Here is a 27,380-nt window from a genome sequence, read left to right as displayed (position 1 = left end):
AGTCCCAAGGATGCCTCCAGAAGTCCTCCTGTTCCCGTGCTGCCAGCAAGAGAGCATTCCCCAGCTCCTCCTTAGACCTAGTTCCACAGGTCACTCCCTCCCCTGGCTGCACCCCCCAATGGGCGTGGTCAGTGCCACAGAAGGAGACAAAGTGAATATCCCACTACACTAGTGCACATAGTGAGTTTCAGGCCAGACAGAGCTACATAGTGAGACTGTGTTAAATAAGTAAAGATGATGTGCATAAGATGTGTCAACAGTTTCAAACATTTGTGTTTGATTAGGTGAATGATTAATTTATCATATAAAATTGTTTCTATAGGCATTAATTCATGGACTAAACAGACATTATTACTCCATCACTATTAATTATCGAAAAAATGAACTGGAACAGAAGGTAAGTTAATGAAAAATCTTATTATTTTTTATAATTACATCTGTGAGTGTTTTGCCTGCATGTATATCTGTGTGCCACTTAAATGCCCAGTGCCCTCAGAGATCAGAAGAAGCTGTTGAATGCCCCAGAACTGGGGTAAACCTCCAGATGTGTGTGCTGGGAACTGAACTTGAGTCCTCAGTAAGAGCAGCATGTGCTTTTAACTGTAGAACCATCTCTCCAGCCCCTTATATTTATAATAATCATTTAGTTCATCTGTTCTCTCAGAACAGAAGCCCCACTGTTGCCCTTATCTAACTAATTGGATATTGAACCTCAAGCCTTTTTGTGAGTGACCCAGTGGAATCCTTGTCTAGGCATGATAGGGATGACTATGTTGATAAAATCCCATTCTCTGCATTCAGTTATGGGTGATGTAGAGCATGGGTGAGTACAACCTTTGGTGCTGACACATAGAAAAGTTGGAAAGTAAGCGAAGAAATTAGAATTACTTGGGCATAATATTCTCTGGTTGGTTTTGTTTTATTTTGTATGTTTTGTTCTGTTTAACAAATGCTATTCTTGCCCCGAGACCAAAGGCAGGGTCTTTTACCTTAAGAAAGCCTCATAGTGATTTTCACATGTGACTTATTTTCCAGCAGAAAATAGACTTTGCGCACCTATGAAAGTAGTTGCAAACCTCTAAGCAGGATAATTAAAAAAAAACTAATGAGCAAACCCAAATATTTCCAGAAGTTATATGTTGAATTTGTGATTGAACAATTAAAAGTATACTGTGGGGTTTTTTGTGTGTGTGTGTTGGGGGTGTCAGTCTGTCTGATGTTAGGGATTAAGGTAGGGTCTTCTGTATACAAAGCAAGTCCTCTACCACTGAACTATAACCCTGACCTCTAACAGGAGCTACTATGGTTATAGTGACACTGTAGCATCAAGCAGTCTGTTGCTGTGATGTTTTCTTCACATTTCATAATATATTCAAATATCATAAGAAAAAGCTTTAACTCGGTAGTAGTACTTAACTGAATGCAAATTCTAGAGTATGACTTTGAAGAAAATTTTTTTAACATTGTAAGAATGGACTCAGTGTTCTTGTTCTTATAGAGGACCTGAGTTTGGTTTCCAGCAGCCACATCAGGCTGTTTACAGCTGCTTGTAACGCTATCTCCAGCGGATCTGATGCCCTCTTCTGGCCTCTGCAGACACGTGCACATATTTACACATAGTGGATTTTTAAAAAAGGAGTAAGTCTTATGAAAAATGTAGGAGATTAGTCAGGGAAACAGGGACAGGGGGAAGAAAACTGAACTTCGGCAGGTGAGATAGCCCACAGGTATAAGTGCTTGATGCCAATATAATGTCCAGAGTTCAGTACCTGGGACCCATGTGGTAGAGGGGAAGGACTGACTCCCTCAAGTTTTATCTGACCTTCACATGTATGGTTTGGCATGTGTGCTCACCCCACCCCCAAAAAAATAAATGTCGTAAAAGGAAATTGTAAATTTGTAAGGCATGTGAAGTGTCATGGCCTTTGGGGAGGCTGAATTAAGGCAGGAAGCTTGTGAGTTTACAGCTAGCCTGGGCTATATAGTGTTACTCTTAACCCCCCCCCCCCAAAAAAAAGTATGCATGTACACAGACATATACTCTCTAAGTATTTGAGCATGTAAAGATACAGTCTTTGAACTTGAGTCCAATTTGGGACACTAAGTTGTTTAGATTCTTAATAGGTAGCCGGTCCCAGCTTATTGGTGTATTTCAAAATTGAATATTTCTGTGATGTTTTTCCTAGTTTGTTTTTTCAGTCCTGTCAACAAGTAAATATTAAGTTTTTATAGCAAATGTGTGTAATATAAGAGTTCAATACAACCTTTGATTTATCGGCTTTTTTCCATTGTGGTTAGATATCTTAGAATCTAGCTAGACCCTGGGGAATCTTAAATATAACTTGATACAGTAAAGATATAGATACTATAAAAAGTAACAGGAGAACAAGGGAAGAAAAATCTTTGTTCAAACAATGTGAGATGGTTGTTTTCAGTCAGTATGGTTAGGAAAGGCATTGTCTCTAGTGTGAGAACAAATGACTGAGTCCTGCAAAGATGGCAACAACTGAGGTCAGTATCAGAGGCAGAGGACATGGAGCACCTGGCTGTATTAATATAAATTTCCAACTGGTACTTATTTGAATGGATAAAATCAAATTCATTAATTTTTTTGTGAAGTTTTTTTTCCCCCTCAAGACAGGGAAGGCAATATTACTAAGGTAATAAAATAATTTCCTATTTCTTATATGTTTAGATGCTGTTAAATTTGCATAAGAAGAGTTGGATGGAAGGATTGACACTTCAAGATTACAGTGAACATTGTAAACACAATGAATCAGTGGTAAAAGAGATGTTGGAATTAGCCAAGAATTATAATAAGGTAAAAAAATATTTGTTTTCTTCATAACTGATAAAGTATGTATAATTAGGTATTAAGTGGTTATATAAAATAAATAATTAAAAATAGGCCAGTTTTGTAGGTTAGAAAATAAATATATGATGTTTAAGTAGGTAATCTTGTATTTTTCTAAAACCTAGCACCATTATGTAAATGCTGCCATAGAAAAGATGTGAAGAAAACAACTGGGTTCTTTTAAAATAGGCAGCTAGGGATCTAGAGAGATGTCTTAGTGATTATGAGCACCTCTTATGAGCTTCTCTTAGAATCTGAGTGGTTCCCAGCACCCATGTTAGACAGCTGATAACTCCAGCTCCAAAGGGCTTGGCACATGGCATATACATGTAAATACACATTCATATAAATAAAAAATAAGCTGGGTGTGGTGGTGTGCACCTTTAATTCAGCATTCTGGTGGCAGAGGCAGGCAGATCCCTGAGTTTGAGGCAGCCTTGGCCTAACAAAGCTAGTTACAGGATGTCCAGGACTGTTTGTTACACAGAGAAACCTTGTCTCCAAAAAGTAGAAAAATGCTTTTTCTTTGCTACATATAATATAATGAACTTTTTGTTCTGGGTGGGAGCAGTTCAAGACAGGGGTTCTTTGTGTAACCTTGGCTGTCCCAGAGCTAGCTCTGTAGTCCAGGCTGGCCTTGAACTCAGATCCAACTGTCTCTGTCTCCCAAGGGCTGGAATTAAAGGTGTGCACCACCACCTCCCAGCTTATTTAATGAACTTAAAAATTTTCTTTTCTTTGCTACATATAATTTATTTAATTGAACTTTTACATTTTTTCATTTAATTAGTATTTACTGAGAACCTACTATATGCCTGATACTGGGACATGCTAAAAACTAAAGTATTAAAAGTCCCTATTTCCCGGAGAGCTTGCTTTCTGAAAGAGAGCATAAACAAAGCTAGCACAGTAATTAGTTCATGCTGTGGAAAGAGGAGTGACCAGGGAGACTGACTTCATATGGGGCCATTAAAAATCATGTTGTTAAAAAATCATGCACAATCCCCTGAAAATATTTATATGGTAAAATATATGTGGTTATTGGTTTGGGGAGATGCTCCATCATTAAAGGCCTAAGTTGCAACCCCAGCCCACTAAAAAGAGTTTGGTGTGATGCCAGTGCTGCCTGGGTAGAGATAGGCTTGTTGACCAATATACAGAATTGCCAAGACAATTTGTAGCTTCCAGCAACAAATGAATGCGTTGTCTGTCTGTCTGTCTTTAATACTGTTCAGTCATTACAAATGCAAGAAACTTTGTCATTGCAACATGGTGATCCTGGAAGACATGGTTAAATGAAATAAAATAGATACAAAGAATTACAATATGTGAAGTCCAAAAAGCCCAAACTTAGGAGTAGAAAATAATGAAATAATGGCTTTTAAAGTTTTGAAGCTGGTGGTAGGACAGGTTTGGAAAATGAAAAGGCATGGGATATATTTATGAAATGGTATGTGTGGCTAGAGTGTGTATGAAGAAGAATAGGAGGGAGTTAGAGTTAGTTTGGATCAGGGACATGACATACCTAGAGCCTGACTTTAGAAACCTTGAAGAGATTTGAATGAATGTTACACTACATGGCTGTGTTGATAGTGGCAGTGGGAATGGAGGCACCACTGATTGGATTCTATGAAAAGAGGAGAATTGAAGATGAATGTAACATTTCCTGCCTACGTGACTAGAAGTATGTTAGTAGCAGTAACCTTTTTTCCTCGTGGTACTTTATAGGTTGTTCTTCCCGCTTGCTCTGCTGTGCCCCATCCCCTCTGTGCTCTACCACTTCGGTATTCTCGCTTTCTACTTGATGGCATACTTCCTGTTGTTTTCCTTCTCACAGCTCCCTTTCTAGTTCCATGACCTATACCCAAACCGCCATCAAAAACATGCACATATATAAAAATCCAAAGCTACATTCTTTTAAAAGTTTGAAATGTGGGATTGAAAATTAATAATGCTGGGCATATGGATCTCTGAGTTCGAGACCAGGCTGATCTACAGAATGAGTTCCAGGACAGCTAGGGCTACACACAAACAGGGAAAACAAAACAAAAAGAAAAAAGAAACGAAAATTAAAAGTAAAGGCTGGAATGAAAGATTTAGGAGTCATAGTTAAGACTGATTCTTGTAAGCCAGGCTGTGGTGGCACATACCTATAATCTCAGCACTTGGGAAGTGCTGGGTCTTGTGTCTCTGAGTTCCAGGACAGCCAAGGCTATATAGAGAAACCCTGTCTCAAAAAACAAAAGATGATTATTGTAACACCAGAAAGTAGTATTTCTGTTTTAAGTACTTACTATAATATATTAAAAAAATACTATTCAAGAAGACAGTATATAAGAATTACCAAATGTAACATCAAGTCATTTGAAAGAATAAACTTTGAAATTAAAGGTAACAGGTTCTTCACAACTAAATTCCAGCAGTTGGGTTAGGTTTTTGTCATACATATCCTTGAGTATGATATTTCAGCTGGAACCCCCTGGTAAGTGAATTTTTTTTTTCTTAGTGTTGCTTTCATGCTGTGCGGATGATTTACATATAGAAAAAAGTCATTTATCATTTAAAATAGTTAACCTTTTTATTATAAAAACAAAACAAAGTTAGAACAAGTTGTTATTCAGCAGACTGTAGGAATGGTTTTTATTTCTCTGTGACACTACATTTAAGTAAATTCATATTTCCTTCTGCCAGGAAATAACTTATTTATGGTTACTGCTGCCCATCCATAGAAGTCCCCCCCCCCCCATATTGCAGTTTAAAAAAAAAAATCTCTGTAGCACTAAAAATCTTGTAAGGTTCAGTTAAAAAATGAAAACAGTGTGTAAGCTGTGATATGAAGAGTCCAAATTTGGGAATGTAATTCCCTCTATGATTGAAAGAAATACGGTGAAGTTTTTATAGTAACACTTAAAATATACAGGGAAAGGCCCATACCACCACAGTTCTTCATGGCATTCTTTTTAATTGGTTGGTTTTTTAACTAAGGTAATTATTGTTAGATGCCAGTCAGGTCCTAAAGTAAAAGGAGTTTGAAGATAATTAAATTCTTATGGTCTGAATTCCACACAGGAGCTCTGCTTGATATTACTCATTTGGTTTTTCTAATTACTGAGCTGTAACACCTGACGCACTGTGCTCCAAACCCTGGATCTATGCAGACTAAAATGTTGCTGCTAGATTTTAAAACTGCTAATGTATTTGTAAATGAATGTATAGGTGAAAAATGTATTGTAAAAGATCATTTTACACATAACACAAAGTCAGATGTAGGGGTGGTGCATGCCTTTAATCCTAGCACTTGGGAAGCAAAGGCAGGTAGATCTCTTTAGTTTGAGGACAGCCTGGTCTACAGAGCGAGTTCTAGAACAGCTAGAGCTGTTAAAAAAAGAAACCCTGTCTCAACAAGACAAAACAAAACAAAACAACAAAAAAAAAAAAAAAAAAAAAACATAGAAACAAAAATCTTGCATTTTTATGCACATAACTCAATACATCGTAAGACCTAACAACTTTTTAGATAAGGTATTTTTATATTCATAAAAACTAAGTATATTTGGTTTGTCTCAGTATGTATATTATGTAGAAAATTTTGTGCTCATGTAATTAGATAAGAAAAGCAAGAAGATAAAAATATTGAGGAAAAATGGGTCAAATCATCATTGCTTGAATATGTGATAGGTTGTAATCAAATAGAAATCCAAGAGAATAAAGAGATAACTTTCAGAACTGTCAGATCAAGAATGTTATAGGTGGTTGAAGTGCTTTTTAAAACAAATAGTAAAAAGAATTAGAAAAAAATGGTATTTAGCATGAAAAAGTTTCCCCTTTACTAAAGAAAAAGAACCTAACAAGTAGATAAAACTTTCAACATTAAAAGTTTATGAAATGTACTACCAGTGGGAATAGTCTAATATTTTATAGGTTGTGTTTGATTTTATGTGTATGTATGTTCACATCGTGCATTACATGCATGTATGTTTACCATGTACATGCCTATTGCTGAAGGAGGCCAGAGAGGACATTAGATCTCCTGGAACTAGAGTTACAGAAGGTTGTGAACTGCTGTGTGGATCCTGGGAACCGAATGAGTCCTCTGGAAGAATAGTATGGATGTTTAACAGCTGAGCCATCTTTGTAGTCCCTTGAAAGAGATACTTATTTTAAATATATCTCATATGTCAACATTGTTTTAGTATAGTAACATTGTCATCTTTGAGGTTGGAGATAGGAAATTCTATACTTACTGTAACTACTTTTTTTTTTTTTTTAACTTCTAATGTCGTGCATGTTTACTCAAAATAGCAATTGCTTAAATGAAATTGAAGTTCTGTCTCTTATTCTTTAAGGCCAGTTTGAAACTTCACAGTCAGATTCTGATTCCTTCTGTCTCTCTGCTCTACTTTCATTGTATTGACATCCATCTTTTAAGTCATAAGGCACAGGGCAGTTGCTAAACCTAATTTGACACAACTGGAGAAAAGGAAAACCAAGGGGTGAATCATTTTTAGGAGCCTTTGTATTAGTCCAGCCAGCAAGTGTGATTACCTCTCAGTGGCAGAACATGGCCCAGTGAGCATACCTGATGGCCCAATGAGCATACCTGGCAGCAAGAAAGTCTACATAATGTAGTCTTGTAGCTGAGAGCATTGATGCCTTCAGGAAAATCAGTTACGTGGAAAAGAAGATGGATATTGGAAACTACCAGATAATACCTTTTACCTTGTTTGTTGTTGTTGTTGTTGTTTTGTTTTGTTTTTGGCAGTTTCTCACAGAGCCTCTGTTGGTACCTACTATCTAGGCCAGACTGGCCTTGAACTCTCAAGAGATCCTCCTGACTCTGCTGGGATCAAAGGCGTGTACCACCATGCTGGGCTCACCAGAACCCCTTTTAATTTTCAAAAAGCTGAATTTGCAAATTGCTGTTACACATGCAGATGTTTACATACTCATGCCATCTGTATTTTATATCCATTATTTGATCTCACTATGCTTTAAAATTGAATTCTCTGCTAAGATTTTTGCAAAGAATCTGTTTGGGGTTGTCTGATAAGTCATGTATTTGTCTCTATTACTATTCATGATGTACAATCTAAAGAAATGAGTTTCCGGGCTAGAGGGATAGCTCAGCCGTTAAAGGCTAGGCTCACAACCATAAATATAAGAAATGAGTTTCCCTAGTTACTGATGTTGCTATGAAGCTGGGCACTGGTGCCTCATGCCTTTAATCCCAGCACTTGGGGCAGACGTGGTCAGGTCTCTGAATTTGAGTCAAGTCTGGTCTACAGAGTGAGTTTCAGAACAGGCTCCAAAGCTACAGAGAAACCCTTCCTTAAAAACATACATACATACATACATACATACATACATACATGCGCTGCAATTTAGTAGTAATAGTAGTCAAAAGTTTTATTGTCCTTTATATTCAAGTCTCTTCTATCTTATAAATTGCTTTATGTTTGTTCATTTTGCTTTCCAAAATTTATTTTGTAAAAACCATTTATTTAGATTTTCTGCTTCTGTAATCCATAGTGTCGTTTTAATTATATTCACTATGAGAATAATTTTTTAAAAAAAATCACAAAAGAAATAAACACTTAGCAGGTACACAGGTTGTTTACTGGTGAAAACATGGTATATACCATTCTAGCAGCTTTTTTTCCCATCTTTTGTTACATTACAAATAAATTGCTCTATTGATATAGAAATTTTAGCATGTTGTAGAATGGAGGAAGAATGTTAGTAAAGAAAAAAGGGTTATTAAAAGGTGTATATGGAATAAGATAATGTTCAAAACCGTGGTTAAGGGATGAGTGAGAAAACAGGTGTTGGAGCAATTGTACAGGTGTTCATAAAACTGGAGTTGCTCTGTGGATATCTGTCAAAGAATGCTATTAACATGCCAGGGCTCCAGTCTGTATTAAAAGATAAATAATGGTGAAATTTGAGATATTGTTCATTTGAAAATTTTGTTCATTAGTAGAAAAAAGAGAATGCTATTAATGGGTTTAATAAAAGTCTCTTTAAGATAGAGGGTACATTTGAGGGGATTACGATCACATAACAGACCAATTCCAAGAATTTCTTAGAACTGTGCAGACCGTGCATGATGGGATAGCCATCTGGGGGTCTTTGTTGATAAACTGTTAAAAACGTTTCTAGTGTGAATAGCCACAAACATTTTCAGTGCTTTTTTGTTGGTTGAGTAAACCGAAGAGCACGAATGCAAAAGCAAATTTTGAAGCCAAATCACAGAAGTTGCCATAAACACAGAAGTTCCCTAGTGAGGACACTGCCTGTGCCTGAATTTCATTTGTTTCTGCTGCTACCATTTCTTAATTTTTCCTGGGGACTAGCCAGATTAGAACTGTGAATGAAGACAGACTAGTCTTGCCCAGATGGTAGGTGAGATCTAGGTAACTTAGGTAGGGAGACAATACTGGGGACCTGGATGCCATGACCTGGTCTGTCTTATACTGGAAGGGATGTGCTTTCATCTCCTGTCATGGGGGTTTGCAACCTTAGTGTATGCCTGAATCTGCAGCTGCTCCTCCTCTCCCAGATGGCACCCATGGCTGGGAGTACTTTTTACCATCTGCACTTCTCAAAGAGTTTGTGAACTCTCTTTAATTATTGGGGATAGAAAAACTAATTGGTAAAGTGGTTAAATGTTGTACAAGATTTTAAAATTTTATCAGTGCTTTTTATATCCTATTTGTCCTTTCAAATAATATTAAAAAGCTTTAAGTGCTTTTGACTTTCATATTTGTATATTTGCCATCTTTGATACTTGCATTAATCCAAAATATTCTCTAATGGTTATTTATATGCAGATTGGTATTTTGAGCCAAATTCCAAAGTATTGCCTCCTTCCAGTACTGTAGTAAGTACTATTGTTGCCATGTGTGCAGAACAGCTAACACTGAATGGGTATGGAGTACACACTTAGGAGACTTGTTCCATTCAACTAACATATTTTCAAATCAGCAAAGGACAGTGTCATAATTGTGAAAGTAATTTAAAAGATAAACTATATTGCCTTTCAATACTTCTATTTTTGTAAGGCATTGAAAAGTAGGAAAACCAATTTCCTAGTTAGAAATACTTTTATAACTAGCAGAGACTAATAGAGTGACATCTGACTTAGAAAATGAACATATTCTCTGTCTGGGGAATTCTAGTTGGAGTGTTTGTGACTTTTAGTTTTCCTGCTTTCAGGTTTGAATGTAATTCCTAATATGTTATAAATAAGCATTCTCCTGTAATCAGCAGACACAGGAGATATTCACCATCTTTTCTCTTTAGGCAGGTTCTACTGGCGAAAATTCTCTAGATAGTTTGTCCATTTATAAAATTAGACACTTGCCATCTTTGCTCATTTTCAAGTTCTCTGTTTACAAAACTATTAAGAAGGTGTGAAATACAGCCAAACTTCCCAGTTTATGGGAAATGTCTGATGATTGCATTTCCTACATGTTCATTGTTCACACATGAAGAAATTTGGCAGCTGTGAGATTATTAAGTTTAGAGTGTCCAAATCTAATCCTCCCTGGGACTTGGGTTTTCTGCTTTCTGACACTACTATTTTACCCCCTTTTGTAACCATCTTTGTGGTAAATGCTGTAGTAGCATTTTTGGAGGTAAGTGATCATTAAGTCTCTTCATCTTCTCTTTATAAGATGCCATAAATAAATTATAGATCACAAGTTCACCAAATACAGGTTCTATCTTTAGGTTCTAATGCCCACACTATCCAAATGCAGACTTCTTCAGGTTGGCATGCTCTGTGAAGAGGTTTGTGAGATGTGGTTATTGGGATGGCAATGCTGCAGTTGTAGCCAAAATGTTCTAATTACTGTGAGGTTTTCTACTAGAAAGCTAGTAAGTCGCAAAGAATTTGTAGTTAACTCTAAAGTAGTAGAAAATGGTTTTTCATGTGCTGTTAATTTGGTTTTTAATTATTATCTTTTTTCTTTTTCTTTTTTCTTTTTTTTTTTTTTTTAGGGCAGGGGTGTTTCAAGACAGGGTTGCTTTGGAGCTTGTCCTGGAACTCACTCTGTAAGACCAGGCTGGCCTCATACTCACAAGAGTTCTGCCTGCTTCTGCCTCTGCCTCTGCCTCTGCCTCCTGAGTTCATGAGCCGCAGCCACCTAGCTTTAATTTCTATAATTAATTTGATGCTAAAAAACTTGAAATTATTTCTTTATGGTTACTTCATGTGGAATTGTGAGTTTTTTCCCTAATGTATATTGTAGAGGGTTAAAGATGTGTAGAGATTAACTCATGATGCCATGAGTTAAATCAAAAAGTCAGCAGATATTTTGATCCTTAATAATACTAAGTAGGTATTAGATACACACAGACTGGATTGGCAGAAGAAATGAAGGAGAAATGGGGACTTTAAGGGGATGGGGGTTTAGTAACACAGAGGCTACCCCAGACTTTCATGTCCCCATTTCTTCAATGCCATTTAGTGATCCAGTGTGATATTTTCTGGTATTTATATATTTCATAAGTGTTTCTAAATGATAGTGGTAATAATTTTCATTACCCTGAAGATTGTTCTGGATTAACAAAATTGCTGTTTTCAACAGCTTGTTTGAATGAAAGATGCTCTGCATGAAAATTTGATCACCTTTGCTTTGGTGGTTATTCTTCAGTGGGAAAAGTAAATATGGAATTTGAAACTCTGTCCTTTGTGTTCATTCACAGGCTGTAGAAGAAGAAGATAAGATGACACCTGAACAGCTGGCAATAAAGAATGTTGGCAAGCAGGTGAGGAGCTGTAATAGGTTATACAGTTGCATGCTAACATGCTCTTGTAGTGTTAAATCTGTTTTAGGGAGTATAATTTTTTCCTTGTCTGTTTATACTACATCTTCTGTCGTTTAAACACAGTAAATTTTAAAGGCTACTATATTTATTAGATATAAAATTCGCTTTGGTTTCTGTAGAGAAGAAATCATAAATATTTATGATATACTATCCTTAGTGAAAATAATATCCTGAAAACAAAGGACACTTGAGTCCTGAGATTATTTTACTGTAGATGAAGTAAAATGAAAATGATGATAGATTATTTAACTAATAACCATCTTCTTAATGATATAGTTAGCAATAGGTAGGTAGTATTCCTGCAGATTTACTTCATATATAACCATTATTTAAAGATACATTTTGTTACTATATAGCCGATAATGCCCTGAGAAAGCTTAGAATTTTATTGACTACTCTGTAAGGGTTTAAATAGTGATTCTTTTGCTCTTCTAATATGAAATATATATTTAATCCTAGTTATCAGAGGATGGGGGAACACACCCAGCAATTAAAAGAATCTACAGATTAATTAGACTGTTTTTCTAAAGAATGTTGATTACATTTTTCCCGTTTCATGGAACATGGTTATCATATTGCTGATGTTGGCAGAATCGTGATATTTCAGATGCAAGACACTAAGCTGTCTTTGCTTTCAGCCATCCTACCATATGCTCTGATCCCATCACATCTCACAAGCTATGTAGGTTTGGGCCAGGACCATTCTTGGATAGGAAATCTCTAAGAATCACCCAGCTGCCACAAGTAACGTGGATAATTGATAAATGAGTTACTGATTTACTGTAAAACCAATTAATCCATCAGAGTAGTAGGGTCAGAGGTCTGACTTTATCATAAATTATAAAGGAAGAACTCAGATATGTGTATAATTATTACAGTTTAAAAATGAGTGCCCTCAAACCAAAATAAAACAAAGTTCATCGTATTTTCCAGTCTGTGTGATATCAGCCTTGTTTTCATTTTCTGCTGCTTATTATCATCTGATATGTTAGATTACCAGTTTGGAGCATTATGCTCTCTAGAACTCACTAAATAAATTACTTTCTGAGGCTGTGGTTTCTTAAGACACATATTTTCTTTTATGGCGCACAGGAAAATGAAAGGACTAAATTAAAATTGAAACTGGAATATATATATATATGTGTGTGTGTGTGTGTGTGTGTGTGTATACATACATACATATACATATATAATTGATGAGGTTTAGAAATCATCAGGCTCACCAGGTGGTGGTGGTGAACACCTTTAATCCTAGTGCTCAGGAGGCGTGGGCAGGGGCTCTATCACTGAAAGTTTGAGGCCAGCCTAGTCTGTGGAGAGTTCCAGGACAGCCAGAGCTATGTAGAGAATCCTATCTCAAAATAGGAAAGGAGGGAGTCATTTGAATCATTTTGTTTTTGTTTTGTTTTATTTTTGAACTTAAATGAGGAGTTTATTCAGAAAGGGGAGTGAGGAAGAAGGGAAGAGACATAGAGGCACCGGGAACAGAAGAGGAGAGAAGGGAAGAGAAGAAGGGGGGAGTACCTGGTGGCCAACAGAAAGCAGGAGAGAGAGAGGAAGAGCTGTTTTGTTGTTTTAAGGCAGGGTTTCACTGTGTAGCCCTTGCTGTCCTGGAACTCACTATGTAGATCAGGCTGGCATCAAAGTCGAAGAGATCCTCCTGCCTCTGCTTCCCCAGATGCTGGGATCACAGGCCTGAGCAAAATGCCCATGTTTTAAATGTGGTAACTAGTTCACTGGCCTGTGTTTCTCATGTGGTCTTTCTTAGTGCCTTCACCTGGAATGTGTTCAGGTTTAATCCCTAAATAGTACTGTAGTCCAGTCATTTAGATTACTTGTATCATGTGTTCTGTCAGTTGTAAGTTGAAATTATGGATAAGAAAATCAGAGCTAAGACTTACACAAGCCAGGGAAGGAGACTTTTGTAAAGTAATGAATCAATCTTAGGTATTTTAAAACACATTTAAGAAAATAATCCTTTAAAATTATTTCTTATTGCATGTAGTATTTACTTTCTTTTAAACTTTCAAATTAAGCAGAAATAATTTATTTGTCCGTAAACATGAGTAACCATTTATTTTATTTTATTTTTTTGTAGTGCAATTTTAGGGTTCATCTTTAACTTGACATTTTTTAAAAATGGATCTGATCAGGTTTAAGAGTCATGTCTCTATAAGTTACAGTGACACAGGTTCCAGAATATCGGGATGAAGCATTCTTAACATTTTAGAATTATTCCAAATTATGTTTAAATTTTCAGTTACAGTGGCTTTTGATCCAAGAATATTTTTGAATCACTTTCTTGAAATATTAAGATTTTGCGGAATTCATATTTTTATAAAGATAAAACAATTCCCATTGCATGCTTACCCACTCCTTAAATCATCATCAGACATTAAAATATGTGAACTGCTTGGGCATGTACACATGCATAAGTGCACCTTTTTAAATTGGGTGATTGTGAGTTTTACCTGTTACCCTTTGTGAAAATCTGCTGTACATATCTACAACTAGCATTGATTGCACAAATCAGCCTTTCCTAGGGTAATTTTTGTTTTGTTTTTTTTTTTTTTAAACAAATTTAGAAACATCAAGAATGTAACAATGTTAGGAAAAACTAGACGATAAAATATATGTAAATTTAGGCTTTGTTACTAATTTAATCTGCTCTTGAAAAAAAGCAGTTTACTGGTAATACAGCTATCTTTTTCTTCTTTCACTTTTTTTTTTTTTTTCTTTTAGGATCCCAAACGTCATTTGGAAGAACATGTGGATGTGCTTATGACTTCAAATATTGTCCAGTGTTTGGCAGCAATGTTGGATACTGTTGTATTTAAATAAAACAATGCAGAGAGCTGTCAGTGACACTCTCAGTCTGCTTTCCTTCATTGGCCCTGTTGCTCACAGTCAGGGGGGCCTCTGCAGGTGGCGTGGTGGCACTGAAGTCACCTGGGCCACCTCCATCTCAGTTGCTTCTGTTTATTTAGTCCGAGTTTCCCAGATTCCAAAGTTGTTCAAGAATACATCAAAGTGGACAAATTTTGTTAAAATCCCATTTACTATTTGAAAAAATCAGTAGCACAAATATATTTTGATTGTTGCTTACAAAATAAAATACATTTACAATCCATGTCTCCCGAGGTCTTTTTGGCACTGGGTGGAAGTGACAGAATGACATTTGACAGTGCTTTGGAAATCTCACACAAAGCTATGTTTCTCTTTGCGTTATGAAATCTTATAACACATGAAACATGACTGTGATGACAAAATTTCATAAATTAATGATTGCCATTAGTGAGTAACCTAGATAAAATACTGAGTTTTTTTTTTAAAAGCATTTCTCTCAAGCCAACATTATATATTCATATCTTAACATATTACACTTTCAGGATTTTAGAAAAGAACACTTAAAAGGCGGGCAATTTTAAACTCACAATTCGAATAGTATATTCTATGAACAATTTTGAAACTGTCTAGAAGTTGACTCCTGGAAACATCACTAGATTTTCATGTGACATAGTGTGTAAAGTTAAAAAAAAATCCTAGTGTAAATTGAATATCTTAAGTCTATAAACAATAATTTTGTTTTCTTTCCTGAATTAACTTCAAAGTACTCAGTATTTGAAATAATAGTATTGATTATTGGCAGTTCTCATAGCTTTTTACCTAAAGAAAACAGTCAATACCCTCCTTGTTAATAAATATTTACTGAAAAATAATTTAGTGAATACCCTAAGTAGACTCTAATAGTATGGAGACAAAGGTTTATTCTAGGTTGTCCCTTGTGAAAATACGGTGACAGTATTTCTAAGACTTGATGAAAGGAGGATTATACTGGTTAACTTTAGACTTCACATACTGGGGGGGGGTATCATGAATGCCATGTTTACCCCGAATACTGTCCTAATCCAACAATTCTATGTACTTTCCATCTGATGAAATTATCAGAAAATGAAGGTAGACTTGTCTTAAATGTCCAGTGTGTTTCAATGCCTTTTCTCCTCTCTCTCTCTCCTCCCCCCCTCTCTCTTTGAATTATGTGTTCTGGATACTGCTTGCTTGTCCTATAGTTCCTTTAGATACAGTAATAGCTTTCAGGTTGCATTTTCTTAATTTTTACTTAGTTTTCTGAAAAAAACCTAGTTAACTGCTGTGACTAGGAAGGCCTACATAGCCCTGTCTTGCTCTTACTTGACCTTATGGACTTTATTGGTTTTGAATAGCCACATACCACTTCTTTTGCCTGCTTCATGTTGGAAACTATCAGTTTCAGAACCTTTGCACAATCCCTCTTTCCAAAACTCATTTGTCCTTTTTTTTTTTTTTTTTTAAGTTGATCAAAATCAGGTCATTCTAATAGGCACTCATGGAATACCTTTGTTTAGTAATGTATAATAACCATTTTATCAGCAACCTGATACCCTAGGCACAGTTAGGTTTTGAACCAACTGTTAAGCAGAAACTAGATACCCCCTAACATGTCCCACATGCCCCCCACCCCAACACACACACACAGGTAGTGAGGAGCTAAACCTTGACAACCCATCTTGTTATTAGGTATAACTCCACACTACTGAAACTGATTTGTCTCGACCAGAGTTAAGGTAACTCTTATATGCAGTTCAAGTCCCACCCTAGACTTTGTGATATGTGAGGAACCACTTAATTTGGGGCTGATTAACTGAAAGTGGGTCACAGTGTCTGTTCGCCTCCAAATTCAATTTCTTAAAAACTAGGGAATGCATAACCCTTTCCTATCCTCTTCACACTGTGAAGAGCATTTTTAAGAGGTGCCCAGGATGGCATAAAGCTTCCAAAAGCTTAGGTGACATCCCCCCCCACACACACATACACACACCCTTTCATATGTACTCAAGGCTCCAAGTCATGCTCCCAGGGCAACACGAGGTGAGAATCAGGAGGGAGAGGAGAGGCGCTTGGTAACAAGCAAATGATGCAAAGAGGAGAAGGCACAAATGGCTCAAATGGGGCAAAAGCAGCTACATAGATTAAGGGAAGAAAGCCCACCACCAACCCGGTGCTCCTGTGCCTGGATAGCTAAAATCCTTATTTATGAAGCTTCCTACCCAGGAGCTGAGGTTTGCTTTCAAAGGGAAAATGGGTCTGGCGTTATTTTTTCTCTCAGACAATTGCTTCTATTGGATTCTGAGACATCTGATCATCAACTTGTCCGGCCTATAGCCACCAGTGCTGGACCTTGCTCCTGCATCCTTCGGAGGCTGAAGCTGGTACCTTCTTTCAGCCACAGTGCCAACCAGCCTCAGGAAAGTGGTATAGCAAAGGCTCAGCACTGGCCAAGCTGCACACCAAACCACCACACGAATCTGTTAACCCTTCACTGACCATACTCGTGTCCCACCCCTCATTTGCAGCATTGAACTCTGCTGCTTTGGCCGGGGTTACTCAGGCAGAGTGAAGGCAGAGGCCCCACTTGGTGCTGTACGCGTGGAGTGTGAGCCTCTAGGGTCCGAGCCTGACACGGTCGCCTGGCGCTCTCTTAGTCTCCCGAAGCCCGCCGCGTCTTGACCACCTTGCTGGCCTGAGTTGAGCTAAACCCGGGGTTGGCTTCGCATTCCTGCACGTTTCCTCTTCGGGGAAGAAAGCTACAGAGCAGGTTGGCTATGCCTGGCCACCCGCAGCAGCTCTGGCTTTGTAGATCTCAGGTGCTCTGTGCTTGAGGCTGGCGGCTGGCCTCCGGTGGAGCAGGTACAGGGAGATCTTTTTCCCCTACATCTCGGAGTTGCTTGAGGCCTCTTGTTATTTGTGCCCAAATCTCTTTAATCCGGTTCTTTTCCCTAATCCTTTCTAAACTACTGGCATGGATTCTTTCCCTCTGGATTATGTAAACATTACACACACACACACACACACGCGCGCGCGCGCGCACACACACACACACACACACACACACACACACACACACACACACACACACGGGTTCAGTAAGATCACTGCGTTGACACCACTTCCACTCTGTCTCCCCAGATCAACGCTTCTAGCGAACCCATTTTCACTGGGGATTCAGCCCTCTTTCCTGGCGAGGCTTATGAACCTGTCACCAAGCCAGTGCCTCCAAAAGGAGGAAGTGCGGTGGGACTCGAAGGATACATGGCGCCCGCCCCCAGCTAGCTGCTCTTCAGATGATCTGTAACCAAGTTGGCTGATAAAATATTTAGTAACGACCCAGTAAACATGACTGCAAATACATTAAAGCACTTCAGCGCGACGGCTTATGATTATTTCAAAACTTAAAAAGGAGATCATAGATTGTGACTGTTTCTGTACCCCAGCCGGAAACCGAACCTTCCCGAGGTGGGTTGATGGGTGAGCTTCTTCGCCTCCGCTTCTCCTCTCTCCAGCATAACGCTGAAGCTTTCGGCGGCGGTTTGTTTATTTATTTAGTCGTGTAGTTTAAAGGTGGGGGAGGGGGCTCAAGGACACACACTGCCTACTCACAAAGCAGGCTCAGGTGTGTGTGTGCTTCTGTGCATTAACTGGAAAAGACAGACTCTGGAAGTTTTACAGGGCGAGAAGAGGCCACCGGCTCGCGCTTTGTATACTTTGCACTTGAAATCGTTACATTCAACTGAATATTTGGCTCATTCAGATCCGAAAAGTCTCCTAGCATCATCGAATTCCCTCCTCCGCCCCTCCTCTCTAAAGAGAGAAAAGGGGGGGTTAGAAAATGTTTAGTAAATTGCACATCTCTGAATCTTCCTAAAGCAGTGGTCACAAAGCTTAAAGGTGACATAACAAAGCTCACGTAAACCAACACACTTTCCCCACCCCCCAAGCCAACAACAAAATCATCCCCTTCAATTTGCCATGATCGTCGCGACCAGGAGCCAGGTGATTATCCTAATTAATGTCTATCTAATTAAATTACTGTCAGCAGCTAACCAATGGCAGGAGCCGTTTCATCGACTGCATAAGCAGCAAGATCAAAAGTGAGCCTTTTCTGATTGCTGCATAGTGTCAATTGGCCAATCTCTTCTCCCAGGGAGAAAAAAAAAGTAAATCAAACCTTTGAGAAGCATTTGCTGGTTGAAGTGCTTTCTGTCTAGTGAGGGGTCTGTGGATTCCTAGTTTATGATAAACAGGACTTTAAAAACCAGGGACGGGAGGGCGAGTGTTCAGGTTCTAGAGCTATGCAGCTGGAGCACTGTCTCTCTCCTTCTATCATGCTCTCCAAGAAATTTCTCAATGTGAGCAGCAGCTACCCACATTCGGGCGGATCTGAGCTTGTCTTGCACGATCATCCCATTATCTCGACCACTGACAACCTGGAGAGAAGTTCACCTTTGAAAAAAATTACCAGGGGGATGACGAATCAGTCAGATACAGACAATTTTCCTGACTCCAAGGACTCACCAGGGGACGTCCAGAGAAGTAAACTCTCTCCTGTCTTGGACGGGGTCTCTGAGCTTCGTCACAGTTTCGATGGCTCAGCTGCAGATCGTTACCTCCTCTCTCAGTCCAGTCAGCCACAGTCTGCGGCCACTGCTCCCAGTGCCATGTTCCCGTACCCCAGCCAGCACGGACCGGCGCATCCCGCCTTCTCCATCGGAAGCCCCAGTCGCTACATGGCCCACCACCCGGTTATCACCAACGGAGCTTACAACAGCCTGCTGTCCAACTCCTCGCCGCAGGGCTACCCCACGGCCGGCTACCCCTACCCGCAGCAGTACGGCCACTCCTACCAAGGAGCTCCGTTCTACCAGTTTTCTTCTACCCAGCCCGGATTGGTGCCGGGCAAGGCGCAGGTATACCTGTGCAACCGGCCACTTTGGCTGAAATTTCATCGGCATCAAACGGAGATGATCATCACTAAGCAGGGAAGGTAATGCTACTTTCTTGGCTGCCGCCGTTCCAGGCGTGACCCTGGGCGAGCACACTCAAGTTGTGACCGCTGGGCAGCGACGATGTGGGGTCGGGGAGCGGAGTGAAAAGGCGCTCGGTTGCGCCCTGGAGTTGGCTGGTTTTGGAAAAGGGGAAAGTGGACGGGATAATAGCCATCGTGGTGATGTTGGTGGCAGGGAGCCTGCTGTACCAGTGCGGTCGGAGAGCCAGTCTGTGACTGCAGCAAGACGAAGAGCCGCGGCCGCTGCCAAGCGTTGTTAGAGCAACTCATCAAGGCTGGCCTGTGCCGACAGGTGAAGCAGGTCGCCAACCCCGCTCTTCACCATCGCACTGATACCTGCTGGCCCCCTACTACAGAGCATTCGCTGCTGTCTTCCCCACTTTGGCCTTACGTCTTCCCCGCTCCCACTACCCCTTTTCCAGATCAGCGAATATTCGTTCAGGAACGCTGTGAGGACAAGTTTTGCTTGGTTAACTGGCGCCCCGCTTCTAGCATTTAATTTCTAACATTTATTTTCTCCCCCCCCCTTGTTTTCTCTTCCTTCTTAATTTAAACAGGCGCATGTTTCCCTTTTTGAGTTTTAATATTTCTGGTCTCGATCCCACCGCTCATTACAATATTTTTGTGGATGTGATTTTGGCGGATCCCAATCACTGGAGGTTTCAAGGAGGCAAATGGGTTCCTTGTGGTAAAGCGGACACCAATGTGCAAGGCAAGTCCTTCCAATTAACACGTTTTCTTGACACTTATTTAGGTGAGAATGATTAATTAAAGCCTTTGTGGACTGGCTCGAGCGACTTTTAAAACGATCGGCCAATGGCTTCCTAAAGAAGAGAGGGACAGGGGGACATACTGAGCGGCAAGAAAGGGAAGGATTATGCAAAAGCTATTTTAATCATTCCCACTTAATGGGAAGAAATCGCCACTTTAAAAAATATAGCCCAGCTAATGGTTCCCGCTGTGAAGGTGAGAGAGAGAGAGAGAGAGAGAGAGAGAGAGAGAGAGAGAGAGAGGGAGGAGAGAGAGAGAGAGAGAGAGAGAGAGAGAGAGAGGAGAGAGAGAGGAGAGATGTGATACAGAGTTGGGGCTGGACAGTAAACCTATTTTAACAATCCCCAGTTAAAAGAAGTATACTCCCCCCAAAGAAACTGTGTGTGTGTGTGTGTGTGTGTGTGTGTGTGTGTGTGTTTCATGTGCTAAGGAGTTGGGACTGGACAGTGCCCAGAGCATATGTAAACAAGCTATTTCTTTATCAAGGAAACCGTGTCTATATGCATCCGGATTCCCCCAACACTGGGGCTCACTGGATGCGGCAAGAAATATCCTTTGGAAAATTAAAACTAACCAACAACAAGGGAGCATCAAACAACAATGGGCAGGTCAGTCTCTCTCTCCCTCCCTCTCTCTCTCTCTCTCTCTCTCTCTCTCCCTCTCTCTCTCTCTCTCTCTCTTACACACACACACACACACACACACACACACACACACACACACACACACACACACACACACACAGCCCTTTAGTTTACAGCAGCAAGAAAAGCTGAGTAGGATTTCTTTCCATCAGTGAGGACTTCGAAAATAATTTCTACCTCCCAAAATTACATTTAATCCATTAAGTTGCTTTCTTTCCTTTCCATCCGACCTCATTCTGAATTCACCTTTCCAAACACAAATACTGATTCATTTGGAAATATAAACGCATGAGATTTGAGATTTGTAGATTGTGAAAAAATCTTTGTTCCTCTTCTAAGGAGGACTAGGGAAAAGGGACTGATGATGGGCATTCCGGCTTCGTTTTCCCCAGTGCCCAGAGGATCCTGGCTCCCAGATATCCGGGCCAGTGAGTCCTGGCCATCCAGTCACTGGGAGGCGAGTCCCTTAGCCAGTACGGGGCAGCGGGTTCCAGTTGGCCCAACCCAGCCCAGAGCTAGCCCTGGGGCTGGGGCGAACAGGCGCGCATTAAAAGGCGCTCTCCTTTCTCTTCGCTGGACAGATGGTGGTTTTACAGTCCCTACACAAGTACCAGCCCCGTCTGCACGTGGTAGAAGTAAACGAGGATGGCACAGAGGACACCAGCCAGCCTGGCCGCGTCCAGACGTTCACTTTCCCGGAGACTCAGTTCATCGCTGTCACTGCCTATCAGAACACCGATGTAAGGAGACTGGGGCTGGGCGCGGGCAAGTGGCACCCCTTATCCCCTGGTCTTTCACTATTCTTCACAGACTAGCCTTGGTAGCAGCTGGTTTTAGGATCAGGCTAGGGGCCTGCCAGGCCCTTCCCCCAAATGCCTAGCCGGTGGGGAGGCTTCTAGCCCCGCCAAGCGCCCTCCTCCCCAGCTGTGTGGTGGCCATGATTTCTAGAACAGATCCTTTTCGAGATTTAGTTTGGCCCTCAAACTAGAACACGTTAAAACGTGCATTATCTACCTATCTACCTTTCAAAAAAAAAAAAAAAAAAATCTCTTTCGGGAAACAGGCAGATCTACCCCGTGCATTTTATTAGCAAGCTATGAAATCTAAAATAAAATATTCTAAAATCTCAGAACTGGTGGCTAAAATGAACAGATATTATTATTCTGAGAGTTCAAACAGGATAGTATATACACATGCGTAGATCTGCAATGTGAAAACACCAATAAAATCATATTACAGGGAGTTTGCTAGCATTCGAACTTTCTCAGTATTTGCATGTTTGCAAAAACTGATTTTAGAAGCTGATGTGACTCTAGATCTATAGAAGTTCCGTGTTTGGTCATGTAAGTAAAAATATCAGAAATGAAATAATTATTTCAAATCAAGCCAATTTTAAGATGCAGTTTACAGGATTTTTTAAAATTTAGAAGCAGAATTGGCCTATTTAAAAAAAAAAAAAACTTCTGGTTAAACTCTTGAAAACAGTAAAGAGTGAATGATATTAAAGATTTTTGTCTTAGCGTATTGCATATAATCAGTATTTTTTGAAATGACTATTTGAATTAACTTACAGCACACAGGAGAGGTAACTGAAATGCTATCAGATATTATTAATTTAAACCCAGTTCTCAAAACTTTCCTAATACTTATTGCTTTTCCTCTCCTGCTGTTCTCCTAAAGTTTTGCTAGAGAACCCTTGCTGTTTAATGACAGGCCCAAGCCCCTGTCAGTGGCAGAAGATATATTCTCAAACACACAACCTTTCCATGCAGCAGAGGAGACCACAATCACCCTTTCTTCTCTTTTTTTCCAGATTACACAACTAAAAATAGACCACAACCCCTTTGCAAAAGGATTTCGAGATAATTATGACACGTAAGTAATTTTACATGTTCTTTCTCAGGTAGCTGTTGAACTGGCCACTAGCTTAAGCGTGGATTGTTGCATTTGAGGAGTTTGAGAGTCAAATGTGTGAGGAAATTATATGAGATTTTCCCCTTCCTATCATGGTGGTTCTCTCTCTGGACCTTGTGGCTTGGTATTTGTGTGGATTTTGGTTAAAAGTTTTCTCCACTTATTTTTTAGCGTTCTTTCAAAAGCCAAAGTTATTGCCCCCTCCCTGTGTGGGGGGGGTTTGGCTGACTGGCTAAGGTGGCTGTCTTGCCCCCCACCCTCATCGCAAGCTGTATGTGTGGCTGCAGATGCTCAACTCAGATTGCCTGTGTCTGAAATGGGGGCAATTGTGCCTGAAAGTGTGTGTGGCTCTGGCAGTTCTTACAGTCTCCTTGGCATATGCGACTTTTATTTACCCATTTCCAAGTTTTGTGTGATAGCATTTCCTTTGAAGTTTACTATGGACTCAATAAAAATGTGCACTCACCAGGCCAGTTTGTGAGTAGAACTTAACTTACAGTCATTACAGGTTCTGGGCAGCACTGAGACATGGTTGCATCTTAAATATCTCCTCTTACTTTTTGCATCTATGGCTTACTTAAATGTGTTGGTTCTCTTCCTTCAGGCCCCTCTTACCAATCTTGAGCAAGGCTGTCATCTGAGTGCAAACTGAATTCTTTCTAGATTTGTTCTGGGACTCTCTCTCACACAGGGACTATAACACCTGAGAGTTTTCAGAGGTTATATAGCAAAATGTAAAGTAGGATTGTGTCATTCGCCTTTTTTTTTCCTGACTATAAAAGATAAAGGGAAATATGCACTTTAATTTCCTGGCTTTGGGATAGAGCTAAAGTGTTGCCATCTTTTACTAGGATCAGAGGAAGAAACAGGGAGCTCTTTGCCCTAATCTCCAGACATCATCTCCCCTCTCCATGTATTTTTTAATAACAAGTGGGAAAGTCATTGATATCTACTGGCTGCAACTTTCTTATGTGCCCCTGCCCCAAAGCAGTGCAAGGCAGTCCCCCTAAATTATGAATATGTTCTCTAGAATAAAACTTTGCCGCTTCAGGTCTCAAAATATTAGAAAAGATGGACCCAATACAGTGTAAAGAATGTGGCCCAAGAGATTAGGGATGTTGGAAGAGAGTTGTATAGATTTTGAGCTTTTAATTCTGTTAACATCTGTTCAGAGGCATCTATTTTGCACAAATCAATTCAGTGATCCCAAGCGTTTAGAGACCTGGATGGGCATTTAAACTGTATCTTTTCAGACTGCCTTTTTTTTTTTTTCCTTTTAAAGAATATTTCCTTTTAAAGAAGATATTTGTACCTCTCTAATTATGTTCCCTCCCTGCCTCCCTCCATTTAAGATAAGTAATTGAAGCTTGAATTAAATTTCAGGAGGGGACTTACTTTTTATTTTTTATTTCTTTGTAAACAGAATACACCTGAGCAGCCATAGTAACTCTCATCTGCCCCTTGTCCTCTGGCTGCCTTCTGCTGGATAAGCCCCTCCCTTTCTTAAATCACTGCCTCTAATCTACACAAAAGTAAGGACTGGGTTTAGGGGGATGAGAAGGAGTTGAGTAGATCTAACACACTCTCTCCTCTTTAAGGTTAGCAATCATGGCCTGGTTTGGTTAGAGAGCTTTGTGGAGTAGAAGGGCTTGAGAGTTCAAGGGATCCTGGAAGGTTGCTTGGCCACACCCCGGGGGAGATTTCTCCCCGTGGGATTAAGATTTGACAATACTGAGGCACTCCTTTTAAAACAGGATGTTGACTAAAGACCGTATGAGCTAAATAAAATGAGGTATGTTTCTATGAGTATGAGGAAACAAGACTTCAATTCTAATGGGATCGCCTAGGCCCAGGGCCTAAAGTTAGTCTTTATCTAAGGTAACTCCCCCCTCTTGACTATGGCGAAAGTTCTCAGTTTCCTCATCAGGAAAGTGGAGTTATTGTACCTAAGAGAATTGTTGTGAGCTAAAGAAATCTATTTGTGCGTTTGTAAATAATTTCCATGTGTCCAGCTAAGTGCTGTAAGGAAGCCTTAGTTATTAGTGGTTGGTTGCTTGGATGAAGGTGTTAACTGTAAACTCTCCCCTCCCCAAGGGTCTTTGTCCTCTTTTTCTTTTAGTAATGGATCACAAGTTGGGTAGAGAAGATTTGAGTACACTCTGTTTTGTTTTCTCCTAAAGAATTTTATTGATTAATGAGTTGCGTCCAAGTAGTCATTTGTTTGCATTGGTAGAAGTTAAAGGGCGTACATGGGGGAGGCAGCAGACAAAAGTACCTTAGAGGATTCCAGCAGCAATCCTCTGCGGCTCTGAAGGCCATGAAAGTTAGCCTTTGATGTTATTACCTGGACGAGTCTGTCCCTATTCTCCACGCGTTTTTCCCCTCTGGAGATTTCAAACTATCTAGAAAAAGAAAAGGAATCCTCTGAACACTCAATGGACACAGGAGGTCTTAAAAGGGTGGAGAGAGTGGGCCACTAAGAAATTTCACTCAGAAATTCACCAGAGAGGCAAGGCCCAACGGGCAAATAGTCATAACGTGAGCATAATGCTGGATCAGTGGATTGAGGCCTCCTCTTGGTCCTCGAACACTTAAGCCGGAATAGGGCAAGATGGGAGACTTCCACTCTTCGCTTTGTGTCCGGCTCAGGTTCCAGCAGATAAACTGGTATTACTCCAGTTTGGGATAGGGAGGGTGCGGGTCCGTGATCTTCTGCACCCTGTATGTCAAGAGCAACTTACGGATGGACTGTTGTGCGGGTGGGCAAAACTAGAGGTGGCTTTCCCTCCAGGACCCCTAAAGGGACCTCTGCGCCACCCCTCGGTTCTCTCTTTCTCCCTCCCCCTCAGGATCTACACGGGCTGCGACATGGACCGCCTGACCCCCTCGCCCAACGATTCTCCGCGCTCGCAGATCGTGCCCGGGGCCCGCTACGCCATGGCCGGCTCTTTTCTGCAGGACCAGTTCGTGAGCAACTACGCCAAGGCCCGCTTCCACCCGGGCGCCGGCGCGGGCCCCGGCCCGGGGACGGACCGCAGCGTGCCGCACACCAACGGGCTGCTGTCCCCGCAGCAGGCCGAGGACCCGGGCGCGCCGTCGCCGCAGCGCTGGTTCGTGACGCCGGCCAACAACCGGCTGGACTTCGCCGCCTCGGCCTACGACACGGCCACGGACTTCGCGGGCAACGCGGCCACGCTGCTGTCGTACGCGGCCGCCGGCGTGAAGGCGCTGCCGCTGCAGGCCGCGGGCTGCACGGGCCGCCCGCTCGGCTACTACGCCGACCCCTCGGGCTGGGGCGCGCGCAGCCCCCCGCAGTACTGCGGCGCCAAGTCGGGCTCCGTGCTGCCCTGCTGGCCCAACAGCGCCGCGGCCGCCGCGCGCATGGCCGGAGCCAACCCGTACCTGGGCGAGGAAGCCGAGGGCCTGGCGGCCGAGCGCTCGCCCCTGGCGCCCGCCGCCGCCGCCGACGACGCCAAGCCCAAGGACCTGTCCGACTCCAGCTGGATCGAGACGCCCTCCTCCATCAAGTCCATCGACTCGAGCGACTCGGGCATTTACGAGCAGGCCAAGCGGAGGAGGATCTCGCCCGCCGACACGCCGGTGTCCGAGAGCTCGTCCCCGCTCAAGAGCGAGGTGCTGGCCCAGCGGGACTGCGAGAAGAACTGCGCCAAGGACATAGGCGGCTACTACGGCTTCTATTCGCACAGCTAGGCCTCCCGGGCCGCCCGCCCGCCCGCGCCCTCCCCGGCCCCAGTGCTCTGCCCCACGTCCTCCTCCCCAGGCCCGCTCTTGCGCACTCGCTCTTTCACTTGACCCTCGATGACCGTCTGCGGGGGATAAGTGCAGGTCTCCCATTATGATTTTTTTTTTTTTTAACTCCTTTTCTTCCTTTCTGCACAGCCATCTCGCAGTTAGCGCACCGACCTTGAACCTGGCTGTGAACCTTGTGGTTTTCCAACTTTTCTTCTGTGAAGTTATGATCCTCCCGCCTTTTATCCCCCCTCCCCCCTTCTTCTTCTTTCTCTTGGAATGGAACTCTTCAACTTTAGGAGACCTGGGCAGTCCTGTCAGGCAGCAGCGATCCCGACCCGCCTTGTCTTGGCCTCCCTCTTAACCATATAGGATGTTGACTCTAGAACCTGCACCCACCCAGCGCGTCCTTTCTTATACCCGAGTGGATGGATGGATGGATGGATGGTAGGGATGTTCATAATTTTAGTGGAACAAAGCCTGTGAAATGATTGTATATAGTGTTAATTTATTGTAACGAATGGCTAGTTTTTATTCTTATTGTCAAAGGCACAAAACCAGTTCATGCTTAACTTTTTATCCCCCTCCTCCTTCCTTTCCTTTTTCTCCTTTCATTCCTTCTTTCTCTACCCAACACCTCTTTGCTTTCTTGTGAGATATTAAAGATATTCTAAGAGGCTCTGGAAACATGAAACACTCCATAACGATGGCGCTCTCATTCTCAGTTCATTGC

At 41.2% G+C, this 27,380-nt stretch overlaps 2 protein-coding genes across 2 annotated transcripts in view; both read left to right on the top strand.

Moving 5' to 3' along the window:
• Positions 1 to 14,816, top strand: part of Psmd14 (proteasome 26S subunit, non-ATPase 14) — a 74,018-nt gene extending 59,202 nt beyond the window's left edge. The window contains exons 8-11 of the mRNA XM_051184583.1: positions 323 to 397; positions 2,696 to 2,821; positions 11,564 to 11,626; positions 14,429 to 14,816. Coding sequence (XP_051040540.1) covers positions 323 to 397; positions 2,696 to 2,821; positions 11,564 to 11,626; positions 14,429 to 14,527 — 363 coding nt within the window. The 3' untranslated portion in view covers positions 14,528 to 14,816. The remainder of the gene's footprint in view (positions 1 to 322; positions 398 to 2,695; positions 2,822 to 11,563; positions 11,627 to 14,428) is intronic.
• Positions 14,817 to 18,516: 3,700 nt separating this feature from the next.
• Tbr1 (T-box brain transcription factor 1) lies at positions 18,517 to 26,643 on the top strand. The gene is made up of 6 exons (XM_051184582.1): positions 18,517 to 19,547; positions 20,126 to 20,280; positions 20,826 to 20,947; positions 21,565 to 21,723; positions 22,797 to 22,858; positions 25,747 to 26,643. The coding sequence occupies exons 1-6, from the start codon at positions 18,856 to 18,858 to the stop codon at positions 26,606 to 26,608; spliced, it is 2,052 nt and encodes a 683-aa protein (XP_051040539.1). The 5' UTR covers positions 18,517 to 18,855; the 3' UTR covers positions 26,609 to 26,643.
• The last annotated feature ends 737 nt before the right edge of the window (positions 26,644 to 27,380 follow it).

This window comes from Phodopus roborovskii, unplaced genomic scaffold (assembly GCF_943737965.1).
Source record: "Phodopus roborovskii unplaced genomic scaffold, PHOROB, whole genome shotgun sequence".
Lineage (NCBI taxonomy): Eukaryota > Metazoa > Chordata > Mammalia > Rodentia > Cricetidae > Phodopus > Phodopus roborovskii.
Note: the sequence above shows the minus strand (reverse complement) of the source record. Positions and strands in the feature narration are given on the sequence as shown.